Source organism: Wyeomyia smithii, chromosome 1, assembly GCF_029784165.1.
Source record: "Wyeomyia smithii strain HCP4-BCI-WySm-NY-G18 chromosome 1, ASM2978416v1, whole genome shotgun sequence".
NCBI lineage: Eukaryota > Metazoa > Arthropoda > Insecta > Diptera > Culicidae > Wyeomyia > Wyeomyia smithii.
Genome location: NC_073694.1, coordinates 57,175,410 through 57,192,582, shown reverse-complemented (window position 1 = coordinate 57,192,582; position 17,173 = coordinate 57,175,410). Strand labels below are relative to the sequence as shown.

The 17,173-nt window shown below is 40.8% G+C and overlaps 1 protein-coding gene and 1 long non-coding RNA gene across 4 annotated transcripts in view; one reads left to right on the top strand and one right to left on the bottom strand.

The window, feature by feature from the left end:
• LOC129722091 (uncharacterized) overlaps nt 1-17,173 on the bottom strand; it is a 40,894-nt gene that overhangs the window by 11,240 nt on the left and 12,481 nt on the right. For all 3 annotated transcript variants that reach the window (XM_055675335.1, XM_055675341.1, XM_055675330.1), the window contains one exon: nt 16,620-16,729. In XM_055675335.1, coding sequence (XP_055531310.1) covers nt 16,620-16,729 — 110 coding nt within the window. The remainder of the gene's footprint in view (nt 1-16,619; nt 16,730-17,173) is intronic.
• The window catches only part of LOC129722122 (uncharacterized), a 50,854-nt gene that overhangs the window by 23,873 nt on the left and 9,808 nt on the right, over nt 1-17,173 (top strand). The gene's annotated exons all lie outside the window — the stretch shown is intronic.

The following is a 17,173-nucleotide window of genomic DNA, read 5'->3' as shown; positions in this document are numbered from 1 at the left end:
TTTCATTTTACCATTTTACGAACTGCTAGAGTAGGATAGACGGTATTTGCTGTTCCATGTTTTCTGTGAAAATATTATTCATGAATTGAGTTCTGAAACGTCTCGTAAAATAGTCTATAGCCGTGAAAGGTCTTTTCTGTTTCGCTCAAACTGTGAATCGTCGCATCACGGTAATTCAATTTTTCCACTTTTTGCCGATAGCGTTCGTGGTTGTGATGGATGCGTGAACCTGTGGATGATTTGTTTAGATGATTTTACGCGATGAATGGTCGTGGAGATGAGCGAGACGTCTGTGCAAGCGCGGCAGTGTTTTTGTAATAACCTATTTCAATTCATGTACTCAGCCACTGAAAGGAGCACAACAACAACTATTGATATGTCGTGAAATAGTCTAAAAAGTCCATCACTCTTTTTGGGAACACAATATAACGGACACTTTTCATGTTTTTCGAATCAGTTTTAATTATTTTTTGCGTTTTCCACTTTAAAAGTTTGAAAATTTCAGCTATGGAAGGCAGTCAACCGAGATTTTCTTCACATGCCTCTTGTTGTATTTTATATATTCATTTTTAAGAATCTCACATTATACATGATCATATCTACAATGTTTAGATGACTTTATACTGTGAATAGTTGCGATGCAAGGTTGTTTTAATAATTTATTTCAATTAATGTTTTCAGCCTCCGAAAGCAGCACAATAACTACTATAGAATTGTCATGAATTAGTCTAATATAAGTTCATCTATTCTATTTTAGCACAACATGACGGATCATTATCATACGTTTATCGAATCTCTTTTAATATTTCTTTTGCGTTTTCTGCGTTAAACAATTGGATATTTCAGCTATGCAAGGCAGCCAACCGAGATCTTATTTACACGCCATATTACTTCTTATTGTATTTTAGAATTCAACTTCATTAATCTCACATTATATGCATATGATCATATCTATATTGTTACATTAACCCAATTAAATCATGGTCGTATCACTTATCAAAGTGATCATCCTGATCAAAAACCCACCCCACTAACAAAAACCTTCTTCCGTGGTCTTTGTAGGGATGCAGAGGTATACTCGGTCTCTAACAAAGCAAAGACTACATTCTAACATTCCTTCCTTATTGAAGGCTTCGTGCGGTACTGGCATATCTCAAAGTTCAGAGTTCCAAGAGAAACGGGATTGAAAAGTTGGCGTTTTAAATTACCTTTGTCGTCTCCAAGAAATCTATGAGCAAGTTTAAAACTTTCAAAGACACATCGACTCATAACTCAGTTTTTTTTTGTGGATTTTGACACAAGTCTTTGTGAAATAACAGTTAATCATATTTGGTATCATTTGACTGCAACATGGAAAAATTTTGAGTTGTGCCGGTGTTGCACGAAACCGAAGATATCCCCACCTGACTGTAAGGACGTGGCCGGCGCCGTTATTGGTCTACAAAAAATCGGGTCGTTGAATGATGCACAGTGAGAAGGAACTACCACTCCCAGTCGTTCTTTCAGTTGATTCATTGTGCATCTTGAGTGGCTCGGACCCATCACGGAGTAGCAACCATTGATATGTGCAGTCAGAACTAAGCTAAGAACTAAGCTAAGCTTTTTGTTTTCTATTTTTTAGGTTCTTCAATTGTGGATTAAACCACACTGGATATTTGTTGGTGTTCGTTCGTCTTCTTTTTTTTTAGAGGTACATTTTCTGATATAATTTGATTAATTATTTCATAAAATTTTGTTACTTCTTCGTTGACATTTCCTTCTTTACAAATTATACTACGCCAATTTATTATGCGAAGTCTACGTTTGACTTGTTCGAAGTCAGTTTTGTGGTATTCCGGTACATCCTCGTACTCGCAGTCGCTGGGGTACGAAGTGTTATTCATTACTATTGAATATTCAATTGCTGTGTGGAATGCTTCATTTTTCCAGATGGGAGTCAATGATGCATCTACACAGAAGTCTTCAGTGCAGTTTGTGAATAAAAGGTCTAAATAAGCATTTTGTTTGTTTTTGACATGATTGATTTGATATAGACCGAGTTCTGAGGATTTGCCAAAAAGATACTGCAGTGTTTCGTTTTCGCCTACGACTGGGAGTAAGATAGACTCATTTTCAATGTATACAATAAAGTCTGCATTACGTTGGTTGAAGTCGCCATAGACATGCAGTTTTACTTCTGGTTTCATGTTAGACATAATAGATTCTAGAGTTTTGAAAAATAATTCATACGAATGTTTATGAGCATGTTCCGGTGGAAAGTACACGGAACAGAAGATATGTTCTTCGCCAGCAATAAATGCTTTGGCCCATACGTGTTCAAATTCTTTATATTTGTCGGATATTATTTCTTCAGAAGTAAAGTCTACATTAATGGCAATGAGGACTCCACCGCCTGACTGTTTTTGACTGGTAGACAAATTCCGATCGTGCCGGAATACATTATAATTGTTTCCAAATACTTCTTCGCTTCTTACGCTTTCGTCCCAGCTACTTTCAGTTCCTAAAATTATTTTAAAAGATGACGACAATAGATTTTGTTGAATTTCTTTCATTTTGCTTGGGCTTTTCATGCGATTGAAATTCTGACAATAGATAAGAATTTCAGTCGCATCCTGTCGAGGAAGCGAAGAAGTGTTAGTCAAGTTATTACTTATGTTAAAATATAATGGTTCTGCCTCAGAAGAGGGCGTCCTTACTTGCGAAAATTTGTACTAAATTTATTTACACTTTCGCGAAGTTGTTGAAGACGGTGCGTGCGTTCATTTGATAAAAAAGACGATATGATTGAAGGTCGGCTACTGCTTCGGCTGGCGTGAGTCCATATTCCTGATGAACTTCAATAAAGACGCGTTGGAGTTGTTTTGGAGATGTCGGCAGTCCTTCGGATGCGAGAAGCATTCTTATACTGGTTGGTGTCATTCCTTCTACGCATACAGATGATGGTTGGTCCTTCATGTATGCGAGATATAGGCGTGTAATATGCATTACTTTTGGGTCGCGGAGTCTAGCCTTCAAAAAGCGCTCTTCGCCATTCGATGATTGCTGCGTAAGTCGGACGATTGGTGGACGCATGGGGTCAAGTTCAAATTGGCTGTCTTGCGGTGCTGATTGTATGCTGGCGTTGCTGGCAGGAGCCGGTGCAGAATTTTCATTGTTAGTTGCATTTTTTTCTGTCCGATATGGGTTGATAGTTTCGCCTTTTTGGAAATTTATAAATTTTGATGTTATGTCTGAATTCGGCGGCCCAGCAAATTGAACGCGTGCAGCTGCCAGGAGGTCTTTGTCCGAGGGTAGTGGTTGTTTTGGCATTTCAGCAATTTGAGTTTTCTTTGAGTTGCAGGCGAAATGGTTTATTCCGTGTTTATAGGTGTTGTTACTTATGCTGATAGGGTTTGAGTTTTCCTGCTGACGTTTGCGTTGCTGCATACGTTTACGAGCGGCCTTTTCTGCTCGCTTTTCCTGCATGCGTCTTTTACGCTGTCTGGCGTCATATTCAGTCCAGTCGCGTTTCCATACTTTTTATTGCCAATTAGGCGCCAGCCTGATGTGAAATTCGGAGTACGGTGTTCTTCTGAGTCCGATTCTGAAAGTGGCAATGAAAGGCGAAGTTCTTCAGCCAGACTGGGATGATTGTCTGTTTTTGGCTGGAGTGAATTCGATTCTTTGAGCGCTTTTAATTCATTGATTAGTTCCTGCGCCGTTGTACTGCAGTTTGTTTTCTTATTTTGTATAGCTTCTAATTGGTGTTCCATATTGTCAATTTTTGATTCAATATTAGTAAATGCTTTTTCCAGGTACTGTTGTATGTTCTTTGTGTGCGATTTTCTTTGCTAATGTCCGATATGTCTGATATGGAGTCATGGCCAAGTTCGCCGAACAGCGTCGAAATGCGATTTATGGTTTTTGCCGACGCATTGTTTGTGTTGATATTTACTTTTTTAATTTCCGTCTTCAATTCAGAAAGCAGTGTATTGATACTGTCCAGTGTGTCGTGCGTACAGTCAGTTTAGGAAGTTGACTGATTATTAAATGATTTGATTTGATTTGTGATTCAATACTTTCTGTTAAAATTTCCTGGTGCTGGATGAGCTTCTTCAGTTGGAGTTGGTCCATTAATTGTTCCTGGCATTCCATGCATAAGGGCAGCATAAATGAACGCAGTAGTTCTTCTTGGTTTCTACGGGTTCCTACGCAGGCAGCGTGGAAGTGCCTTTTGCATATTCCTTCGCATTTCCACAGGAAACGGTTGTCGGTCGAAGTACAGTTGGTTATGCCACACTTTTCCATAGCACTGATTAAAAATTGTTACGCGGCGAGTACGAATTGTCGAGAAAAGGTTAGATACACGCGGTAGCGCGACGGTCAAAGATTGTTTATAAAAAAAATAAATTGTTGCTTACGTGCACTCGCGACGCCGTCAAGGTGTAAAAAAATAAAAATACAAGTTAATTGCGGAGCGAAATGAAAACGCGTCCGCGCCCGATGACTGTTCGTGGCGAAAAAAGAATTAACAATTAACTGAATTAACTTGTTTTGTTTTTATCCTCTAGGAATACGCTTTATGTTAAACAAATGTTTCATCTTCGAAAATATTTTTTTCCTTGAAGAAAAAATCTTACGTAAGATTCATGGGGGGAGGGGGGTAAAGCAAAATCTTACTAAGCCTTATTATGGGGGGAGCCCAAGCAGCACTTGCAACATGTTTTCAAATGAGACTACTCAATATTTGTTGTTTTAAAACTTTTTTAACGGTGCAAGAAACTTTTTCGGTTACTCTGAAGAAATATAAAAGAATTGAGCAACATTTTGCTATTTACGTGTATCATTCTCGTAACTGAAAACTAGAAATTGCTCAATAGTTTTCTGCAATCTATTTCCAACTGCATATTTCATGATGCTTTTAAATAAACTTGATGTCACATGATGTTGCATATTGTTGTTTCACAAACGTTTTCTTTTAAGGAAAGCAAACTAGTGATGAAAATGTATAGCAACATCTTGTTGAACCATATATTTGCTAAAATTACCACACAGTAAACAGCCATCTCTAATATAAACGAATGATAAATGATTATTGTTGGAAATATGGTTTTGTTATTCCATATTCCGCATGATTAACACTGCAAATCCACTGAGCAAGGTTTTCTGAACTATCGTTTCCCAAAACATTGTTCATAATTTGGCGAGTTTGAATCATAAAATTTCTTTTACAACACTTTATAAAAGGCGCGTGAATAATTACGAAGTAAAAACATTTTTTGCACGGTAAATTTTTAATCGCAGGTAGAATAACATACCTATCAGAAGCGTAAGTAGAGAAAAAGTTCGATATATTTGAGGTTTTTTTATAATGTATGTAGTTATATTAAACTTCGCGACACCATCACCGAAGAGTAATGACAGTAAAGGTAAACAAACTTAACTTTATTTCTCCTCTCTTTTCTTCCTATATTGCAGCGGCTATAGATGCAGATGATGGTTCACATAGCACTGTTAGTTGCATATAGGCTCCACCTCCTGCGCTTTTTCGGTTATTTGCAAGTCGAATAAAAGTAACGGATGCGATTTATTACAATCTTTGAATGCTGCATTGAGAGTTGCATTTGCTTCATTGCAACAATGCGTGCTGCTTGGGAGGGGGGGTCGAAAGTTTCGAAAAAAATCATTACATAATTTATGATTGACGCCCTACACAGTTGGCTGCGAAGTCTGTGCATAACAAACAGAAGGTCAAATTCTGAATCGGAATGTAGCACCAAGGCTTTGCTTTACGATGTATAACAGCTTTAGAAGGTTTTGCATTTACACCCTCTTCTCTACACCACTTCAAAGTTAGCTTGAGCGCAGTTTGTAACCGATTAGAAATTGTGTCATCAAACTTCCCGCGAACTATTATGGTTCATCGTCTGCGTAGCCAATCACCTCATACCATAGCTCTGCTAGCCTTTTAAGAAGTTCGTCTACAATTATGGACCACCACAAGGCCGAAAGAACTCCTTCTTGAGGACATCTCTTTATCGACCTGATATTAAGCTTCGCAACTCCATGATCAGCAGAGATTTTTCAATCTTGGAGGATCGCCATTGTTCATTCAATAATACCCTTTACTTCAATTGAGGCACGTATTGAGCTTAACCATGTTTCGTTGACTTGATAAGGTCGTCCAAATTTTTCGCCCACAGTCTTTGAAAGAACAGAGGAAAAACTTGAAGGTCTAAAGACTTTGGGAGTCGTTTTGTATCTTTTTCCCACATTTCAGGACAACTCGAACCTGTCTCCAGGCTTTTAATATGTAACTCAAGGTAACACTGGCTCGGAAGAGCTCAGTCAACTGGGAAATAAGATATTCTTTTCCCAGTTGTAGTTATGCTGACAAGATTCCATCCTTTCCATCAGCTTTGGAAGGTTTTTTTTATTGCTACTCAATTAATGTAGGTACACGCAAAAGTTCAAACTTACATCAACCGATGTGTCCTCTCAAAACGCACATTAAATGCTCTGGCTTTTCGCAACAAATGTGTCAAAAGAATAACGCAACAGTTGCGTAATGAATACATTGACTAAGATCGAAATCAGAATATGTATAATACACACAAAATCGTGGTGTTTCGGTAGACTTCGGTTTTGGGCAAACGATCAGTTTTGTGGCGCTCAAAAATCCGCTTGTTACTTTCGCAAGTCGGTGCGTATCAAAGGCTCGTGCATCTCTAATCACCGTCAGCAACCGAAACAGCCAATAGCGAGCCTCGTTGCAACAAAATTTACTGACGCTGGTGCCAGTGACGTGGAACCGAGTGCATATGAATAAAACCAGAGTCGTCGTTAAATGCAAAATGTTTTAAACAAATCCAATGTCTTTTTAATTGTTATTGATTCGATGATGTTTTTGAATGACCGGATTCATGATAGTGAATCAATCAGTTCATTTTTGCATAACCCTAGTCAATACCAAGATCATCAGTATTGATTACTGCTTTAACGATAGCAGCGTTCTGAAAAATATTACCAATACCAGTACAAATCATTATGGCAATACTAGCACCGGTTAATACTTCAAAAGTGTTTTGATTTTGAGCCGCCCAATACATTGAACATTCGCTAGAGCACCAAATGCGTTATGAACAACACACATTCGTTGTACTGGTTCCGAAACAGTACAAAAGATGCTCTGGAAAGATGCAATATTGATGTGGTTACGCACAGTCCAACTTTTGCGTGTAAAAATTTGTTTTATTCATCATTAAAAAGCATTCTGTGCCGAACACGCATCAGTATCGGACGTGTGATCGGTGATCGCTCCGATAGAATATAAAACAAAAGACGTGTGAACAAGTGTTGGCATTGTTTGCCTGGTCGAGTGAAATAAATCCGGGTTCAAGGTCGCGCCTTTGTGCAACTGTTTCGCATCGTGACTACCAGCTGGTGCGTAAGCCGATTTGGCTGCTGGCTGAATTGTGCTACAGCAGTGGATGAGACACAAAAGAGGAAAAAGAAGAAGCCATCAGTTGACAGTGAGTTGTATCGCTGTGTGGAGTGATCTCACACCTGGCTCGCTGCTGGTGGCTGTTTGGTGCTGCTGTATTGGTGCTGCTGGCTGTAACGGCTGCAACTTCGAACGATCGGACAACCAACCTTACTGGAAGGGAGAAGTAAAAAGGTACGTGCTCTTGTCGGCGCTAGTGCGCTAGACTTAGCGGGATGGATGTAGATCCCTCGCCTCCCGCGCCACCATCCCCGAACCCCTCTGACCCTTACCCTTCTGTTACCCCCTCCCCTGTTCATTCTTCAGTCCCCCCTCGCCCCAGGCTTTACCCAGACGGAACCCAGGGCAGCTATACTGTCTATTTTCGGCCAAAGGCGGGACCGAAATCGAAACAGTTGAACCTCTTGCAAATTTCTAAAGACCTGACGAAGCAGTACAAGAGCGTGACCGAAATTTCCAAGGTCCGACCTAACAAGCTCCGTGTCGTGGTCAGTAACCTGAAAGAGGCCAACGATATAGCTTGCTCTGAGCTCTTCACACGCGAGTATCGCGTTTACATACCCGCACGAGACGTGGAGATCGACGGTGTCATAACCGATTCGAGTCTGTCCGTCGAGTGTATACTGGCAAGTGCCAAAGGGTGCTTTAAAAACAAAACCTGTCCCGATGTAAAGGTGCTCGACTGCAAGCAATTGCGGTCAGCATCGATCATCGGTGGCAAAACAGTATACACCCCGTCAGACTCGTTCCGAGTTACGTTCGCCGGGTCAGCGCTACCAAGCCACGTCTCGATCCACCGGGTTCGTCTCCCTGTGCGATTATATGTGCCTCGCGTCATGAACTGCCTGAATTGTAAGCAGTTAGGCCACACCGCCGCCTACTGCTGCAATAAGGCACGTTGTGGCAAGTGTGGGGAGAATCATGCGGATGATTCCTGCAGTAAAAATGCTGAAAAATGCATTCACTGTGGGGAGAGTCAGCATGAGCTCTCGACATGTGCGGTGTACATGCAGCGCAGGGATAAAATAAAGAGGTCTCTCAAAGAGCGTTCGAAGCGTTCTTACGCTGAGATGCTGAAGAAGACCGTTACCACTTCTCCCATTACATCAAACCCTTATGATCTGTTGTCCTCTGAGGAAACCGATTCTGACGATTCACCAGCGGGAACATCTTACGCCAATCCTGGGGAGTCTAGAAAGAGGAAAAATATTTCCTCTCCTAAACTTCCCAGAAAAGGTCCTAAGATTTCTCAAAGTGAAATGAAAGTTACAAGCAAACCAAACAGTGCTGCGGAAAAACCGAAGCAAACTCCTACTGGGCTTGCAAATTTAAAGTCCCAGAAGGAGTTCCCAGCACTGCCAGGAACATCTAAAGCCCCAGTTGTTCCTTTTGCACATCCAGTTGATGAAACAAACTCTGGATTAGTGAAATTTTCTGACATTGTGGACTGGATTTTTGAAACTTTCAATGTACCCGATCCAATTAAAATTTTTCTTACAGCATTTCTCCCAACAGTTAGATCATTTTTGAAGCAGTTGACTGCCCAATGGCCCCTCCTTGCAGCGATTGTACCCTTCGATGCCTAATTCAACTGCGTATATGAAGGATTCTATCTCTGTCTTACAGTGGAATTGTAGAAGTATTTTACCAAAAATTGATTCGTTTAAAGTTTTGATAAATAAAAACAAATGCGATGCATTTTCCCTTTGTGAAACTTGGCTTACTTCAAATATTGATCTCAACTTCCATGATTTTAATATTATTCGCCTTGATCGAGACACCCCATATGGAGGAGTACTTTTAGGGATTAAAAAGTGCTATTCTTTCTATCGTATTAACCTCCCCTCGATTCCAGGCATCGAAGTTGTCGCATTTCAAATGACAATACAAGGTAAAGAGCTTTGTATTGCCTCAATATAAATTCCTCCCAGAGCACAGGTTGGGCAACGGCTGCTCTTTGATTTAATAGAACTTCTTCCCTCGCCACGTTTGATTTTGGGAGACTTCAACACTAATGGCGTGGCTTGGGGTTCCCCTTACAATTATAACCGCTCCTCTTTAATCTATAACCTTTGCGATGACTTCGACATGACTATTTTAAACAACGGCGAAATGACACGTATCCCGAAACCTCCAGCGCGCCTAAGCGCTTTGGATCTATCCTTATGTTCGACGTCGCTACGGTTGGATTGCACATGGAAGGTAATCCTCGATCCTCACGGTAGCGACCATTTGCCTATTCTTATTTCAATTAATAACGGGTCAACTCGCATGCGACCAGTTGACATTCCGTATGACCTCACACGGAATGTCGATTGGAAGTTATACGAGGAAATGATTTCAAAAGCGGTCGATTCGATTCAACATCATCCACCACTTGAAGAATACAACCTCCTCGCGGGCTTGATTCTCGATGCCGCGTTGCAAGCCCAAACGAAGAAATATCCCGGCGTAACGATTAAAGAACTCCGTGGTGGGACCAAGAGTGCTCCGATGTCTACACGCAAAGATCCGACGCGTTTTTGGCCTACCAGAAGGGAGGTATACCTGGCGACTATTTACGGTATTCGGAGCTTGATACCAAGCTTAAAAGCTTGGCTAAAGCAAAGAAACGCGGATATTGGCGTCGGTTCGTGAACGAGACGTCGAGGGAGACGTCGAGGGAGACATCGATGAGCACTCTTTGGAACACAGCCCGAAGAATGCGGAATCGCGTAACGGTCAACGAAAGCGAAGATTCTTCAAGTAGGTGGATATTTGATTTTGCCAGGAAAGTATGTCCGGACTCTGTTCCTGAGCAAAATATTGTTCGTGATGCGTCTCCGGGCCACGACGCGATGGAATCACCTTTAACGATGGCAGAATTTTCAGTTGACCTCCTGTCCTGTAACAATAACGCGCCTGGGTTAGATAGAATCAAATTCAACTTGTTGAAGAATCTACCCGGCAATGCCAAGAGGCGCTTGTTGAACTTGTTCAATAAGTTCCTGGAGCAAAACATTGTACCGCAGGATTGGAGGCAAGTGAAGGTGATCGCCATCCAAAAACCAGGGAAACCAGCTTCTGATCACAACTCTTATAGGCCGATTGCAATGCTATCCTGTATCCGGAAATTGATGGAAAAAATGATACTCCGTCGTTTAGACCATTGGGTCGAATCAAATGGCCTACTATCGGATACTCAATTTGGTTTCCGCCGTGCCAAAGGGACGAATGATTGTCTTGCGCTGCTTTCAACAGATATTCAGCTGGCGTATGCTCGCAAAGAACAAATGGCGTCTGCGTTCTTGGACATTAAGGGGGCTTTTGATTCCGTTTCTATTGACATTCTTTCGGGTAAACTTCACCGACAAGGATTTTCTCCAATTTTGAACAATTTTTTGCACAATTTGTTGTCCGAAAAGCACATGCATTTTACGCACGGCGATTTCGCAACTTTTCGCATTAGCTACATGGGTCTTCCCCAGGGCTCATGTTTAAGCCCCCTTCTTTGCAACTTTTATGTAAATGACATCGACGAATGTCTGGCAAATTCATGCACGATAAGACAACTTGCAGACGACAGTGTAATCTCTGTTACAGGAGCCAAAGCTGCCGATTTGCAAGGACCATTGCAAGATACCTTGGACAATTTGTCTGCTTGGGCTTTACAGCTAGGTATCGAATTCTCTCCGGAGAAGACTGAGATAGTAGTTTTTTCTAGGAAGCATGAACCTGCTCAGCTTCAAACACAATTAATGGGTAAAACGATTTCTCAGGTTTTGGTACACAAATGTCTTGGTATCTGGTTCGACTCTAAAGGCACCTGGGGTTGTCACGTGAGGTATCTGATGAAAAAATGTCAACAAAGAGTGAATTTTCTTCGTACAATAACCGGACAATGGTGGGGAGCCCACCCAGGAGACCTTATAAGGCTTTACCAAACAACGATATTGTCTGTTATTGAGTACGGGTGTTTCTGCTTCCGCTCCGCAGCAAACACACATTTGATCAAACTGGAGCGAATACAATATCGTTGTTTGCGTATCGCCTTGGGTTGCATGCAGTCGACCCATACGATGAGTTTGGAGGTCTTAGCTGGAGTACTACCATTCAAAAACCGCTTCTGGAGCCTGTCTTCTCGCATTCTTATCAAATGTGAGGTCTTGAACCGTCCGGTGATTGAAAATTTTGAAAGGTTAATCGAACTTAATTCTCAAACCCGTTTTATGACATTGTATTTCAATCACATGTCCCATAATATTAACCCTTCTTCGAATATTCCAAATCGTGTCGACTTATCAAATACTTCTGATTCTACTGTGTTTTTCGATACATCCATGATAGGAGAAACTCGTGGAATCCCGGATCATTTACGCGTGCAGCAGATCCCCAAAATTTTTTCCAATAAATATCGAAACATCAACTGCAACAATATGTTCTACACTGACGGATCACTTCTTGATGGGTCCACTGGCTTCGGTATTTTCAATAACAATTTAACCGTCTCCCATAAGCTCGATAATCCTGCTTCTGTTTACGTCGCAGAATTGGCTGCAATTCAGTACACCCTAGGGATTATCGAAAAAATGCCCACGGACCATTATTTCATCTTTACGGACAGTCTCAGTTCCATTGAGGCTCTCCGATCGATGAAAGATGTTGAGCACTCTCCGTATTTCCTGGGGAAAATACGGGAACATCTGAGTGCTTTATCCGAAAAATCGTTTCAGATTACCTCAGCGTGGGTCCCTTCTCACTGCTCGATACCGGGCAATGAGAAAGCGGACTCTTTGGCTAAGGTGGGCGCAACAAACGGTGATATTTATGAAAGACCAATTGCTTTTAATGAATTTTTCGCACTTGTACGTCAGAATACGATCATCAGTTGGCAAAATGCTTGGACCAGAGGGGAATTGGGAAGGTGGTTACATTCCATAATCCCCAAAGTATCGACGAACCCGTGGTTCAAGGGGTTGGATGTAGGTCGGGATTTCATTTGCGTGATGTCCCGGCTTATGTCCAATCACTATAGATTTGACGCGCATCTCCGTCGTGTTGGGCTCGGGGAAAGTGGTATCTGTGCCTGTGGTGAGGGTTATCACGACATAGAGCATGTGGTTTGGCCATGCCCTGTACACCGTGACGCCAGGTCTAAATTAATAGCTTCCCTGCAGGCCGAAAGTAGGCAGCCGGCTGTTCCTGTTCGTGATGTCTTGGCGAGCCGTGACCTATCCTACATGTCCCTTATATACGTTTTCCTGAAATCCATCCACGCCCCAGTTTAATCCTATTCCCTTCCGCCTACATCCAACCAAACGACAAGAACACGTTAAGACCCCGGATCCGGAAACAGCAACTAGACCCCCACGATACTCTCAGGTCCCGAGGGGACAACCCAATATGCCAGTCCGTAATATCTTGGCCCAGCAGCGGAACATATTCAATATGCTGCTTACCTATGGCGATGGAAAACCATCAAACAACAAATCAGTGCTTTTAATGCAAAACATTCTAGCTCTAAGTTAGATTTAGTTTCGGCTCGTAGTCGGCAGCGAGGATAAAAAATTTGCTTTTAGTTATTTAGATACTTTAGAAAGTAAGCTACCAGATATAATTGGCGCCGTTAAACATTAAATTGTATTTGTGCCGTGTCAAATAAATTATAGATGAAGAAAAAAAATCATTAAAAAGAACTTAGAATGGGTAACATTAGCAGGCGTGAAGATTTCACAGGCTTCAAGTTGACTGTTGACTATAAACGACCTGCCTCATCTGAGCCCTGTACTTCAACAGGTATTAAGCCTGGAAAATGAGTTCTCATTATTACTTCCAGAGATTCAGAGGAATCAACAGTAAAACTGCCATCCTATTTTTCAAAATTGCCAAGACCATTTGAAAGAATTTTGTGCAGCCTCGCAGCTGTTGGAGTCTTTATTAAAAAAAATACTGACACAAATCGTATTTTGCCGTTTTGTAAGGTTCAAGACACAGGGCACATAATCGTTTGATATTTTTACATTGCAGTAGTTTTTTCAGTGGAGACGCATGGTGGTTATGGTGAATATTAATGTATAAAAAAATCTATTTCCGAAATAAAACAAAACCATAACTGCATTAAAATTTGATATTTTATATAAAATTTCTTGAGGAATCAAGAACAAATCAAACAATAGGGTCTCCTGCATGTCAAATTTTCAAAAACAACTTGTGTAATATTTCTCGCATAGTTATTGTTATACATAGCACAGTTTTATTTATTTATTCACTTTTTTCAAAATGTCTATGAAATATCTTCAATTTGATGCCAAAAACTTCAGAATCGATTAAACGTCTCGAAAGTTAAATATTTTAAAATTGAAAATTTTGAAAAAAAAATTGAATTTTGGGGTAACCCCAGAAGAGAATGTCACTATAAAAACCAAAAAATACGTTTCTAGAATTTTTCGATAAAGAACAACTATAACGATTTTGAATATGATCGGAGCAAAAACAAATTAGATAGAAATTTTTACATGGAATTGCTGTATATTTATAGAAACAACTAAATATTAGTCTTCTCAATTAAAGAAGGTACACTCTAGAAAAATATTAGCAAGCAACCACTAAAAAAACTTAAATCTACGTAAACCTGTATGTTTTTGCTGGCTTGGGTGAATAATACTCATAAGAATAGATAAAAACATCACAATAGTCTAACAAAATGCGAGTACTCAATTCTGGCTGAAAGCTGGGGGGACCGGGGCAAATATTTTCGTGGGGCCCTCTTCTCTTAAAAAAATTTAGAGGTAAGAATATTTAAAGTTTTGAAATGACTCAACGCTTCGCTGGGTCTCCAGTGGAGACTCTCCACTCTGTCTTCACGTTGTCCCAGTACTAGGGGGCCCCTCGTGTCAGAAGACTTGGGACATTTGCCCCCTTTGCAAACCGCCCCCCTTAATTACAGGCCTGTTGGAGCTTCTGATATTGATAATAATGATTCAAGGCATCCAATATTACCCAATAAATACGAAGAAAACTTTATGCACAAGATTGGAATGAATTACAGATAACTTTTAGTTATCGTTGAAAATAATAGATAGAACACGTTAATTCCCGAAAAAAAACGGAAACTTTATTGAAATCCCGAATATTATCTGGAAACTGTCCGAGTATACAGCTCACACAGGACACAAGAATCACAAGTTTGGTAAAATCTTCCTTTCTCTTCATCGTTAAAACAATTAGATGAAGAAGAGTAATTATCTGGCCAATTTTCCAAATTATTGGATTACTAGGTCATAGCATTTCTATTATTCGAATCAGTCTGAAACAGATCGATAATTTAACACTAAACGTGTTTTCAATATTCGAAGTGATTCAATGGGTAGGACGAACGGCTTGGTAGCACGAACAACTCCGATCGCAGATCCAGGAAAACACTATTGAATGGAGTAGCATGGGGGCAGGGGAAAATATGAAAGGAAACCTACAAAAATTCTTCAATGAAGAATCGACAATCAAAAAGCAAAGCCTTGATGCTACATTCCGATTCGGAACTTGACCTTCTGTTTATTTATACACAGACTTCGCAGCCGTCTGTTTAGTGTACAGGGCAATTGCGGGGCTAGCGCTATGAATCTTCTGACACTAACAGTCTCTTCCGAGCCAACATTCTAACCTACGACGACCGGCTTGTAAGGCCAGCATCGTACCTCGGTAGCATCTGCCCTAATTGGAAATAATAATAATCATTTTAGTGAAATCAACAGAGGCAACAATAACTCATGGAGTTCTGGAAACAGCAAGTTTTGTTTTGTCCGATCACCAAAGATTGGAAAAATTAAGACTGATTTCGCAGCGCTTGCAGTCAACCTAGAAGGTAATGGTCTGTGATATGTAAACAACAACAACAAAACATAAACAGAGAGTCGACATCAATGACAAAAGCTTGGATAAAATGTGATCGGAAATGCAAGCACTACACTGTACGTTAAAACTGAAAAATTCGAACATTTATTCACGTAAAATATGGGTTGAATCTTTTTGTCAACACTATTACATATAGTTTAAATTTTATTTCATTAAAAGATTGTAATTGCTTCCGCAGTGAAGAGAGTATAATTGTAGGAAAATTGTAAACCTACTTGTCAAGATATGTGTTGAATCTGTTTCTTTGTTAGAACCACAAAGAAATCGATCGACATAGTCAACTGGAAAAACTCGGGTTCCAAATGTTTAAAAATGGTGATTCTATAAAGATAACTTGAGCAATCTCAAATGCTATCTTGAACAAAGCTTTTATTGCTAGTACCAAAAGCCAAATGTTTCTACTCCATTAGAAAATAATTTTACTTTAGCAATTAATTCACGCTAAAAGCTACTGAGGTAAAATGTTTACCTGTAAAAAATGTTTACACACTAAACAAATTCTGCCTCGGTATTTCCACCTAATGATTTCACTACTCACGATAATACAGGAATTTGCGTCAACTTCAGCCACTGTTTGTTACCATATTACCATCGAATAGAAAAAGCAACCAGCATTTATTTACTCTAAATCGACGCAATTAAAAACAGCTCACTGTCTACAAAATAGAAATGATCTCTTCCGGCATGAACCTGTGGGCCATATTTTCTGCATCCGCTGGTTACCGTCGACTAGATCATCATCAACGTGACAGCAAGCATGCAGCCAAAACTGCATAACGAAAACGCCTTCGCACAATTTAGCGAAGAAAAATCAAGACACAAGAAAAAAGAAAAAAAAACCTGCCGGTTTGTCTCTGTCATCGGCGCGTTATTTTTAGTCCGTCGAGCCAGAAAATCTCCCATTCGCGCTCTTCAAGGAAGCAGAAAAACCGCTGTGCTCCCGCTGTGGCAGCAACAACATTAACAAAGAATCCACGGAAAATGCTCTACGGCTTTGGGCGAGTAGTGCTGCTGCGACAAAATGTACGGCGCGTCTCCATTATATGGGATTGCGCGTTTATTTTTAAACCGCGCGCACCGGTAAATGCGGAGAAATTCTCGCCCCGTACGTCATTTACACTCTTGCGCGCCTGCGGTGTGTTTTTGAACATACGCTAAATTAGGTTAAAGAATCGCCATCAATCACTCACACGGACGGATTGGAAGAAGGAGAAAAACTAAAGCTGATTTGGGTCAGTGCACTCACCTGAAGGTACTTTCCGCTAGTCCTCGGACGTAATCCGTGAACACAGGCAACGGTATGAAGGTCTGTCCGATCACTTCCTTCTTCAGGGGCTGTCCAAGCACGGTATTTCCCTGCAACGCAATCAAACGGAAAGAAATAAAATTCTTCATTACCCAAAGGTCTTCTCACATACGACAAATCAAAACTCAGCCAGGAATTATCGACGCAGTTTATTCACCTGTCCACTACAGCTAGTCGCAGTTTGCACTATTACTAGAAGAACTACAAAACTTGTACCGGTCACCGGTCACCGAGCGAGTTAGGCAAACTTTTATTTCCCTTTTGGGCACGTTTTTCCACCAAAGGTATCCCCTTCGGAACGGGGAACGGGTCAGTCGTTAAGGATGGTACGAGCGCGAGACTACTGAGCAGACGATCGTGCGATTTCTGTCGTGCCGTCGTTACCGTTTTCTCTCAGCCAGCGCGGAAAATATACTCGCAGACACCCACAGCTCAGCTCGGGTAGTTTTCTCGGTGTGATAGGCTGATTTTTTTCCCTACCACATCGTTGTGGT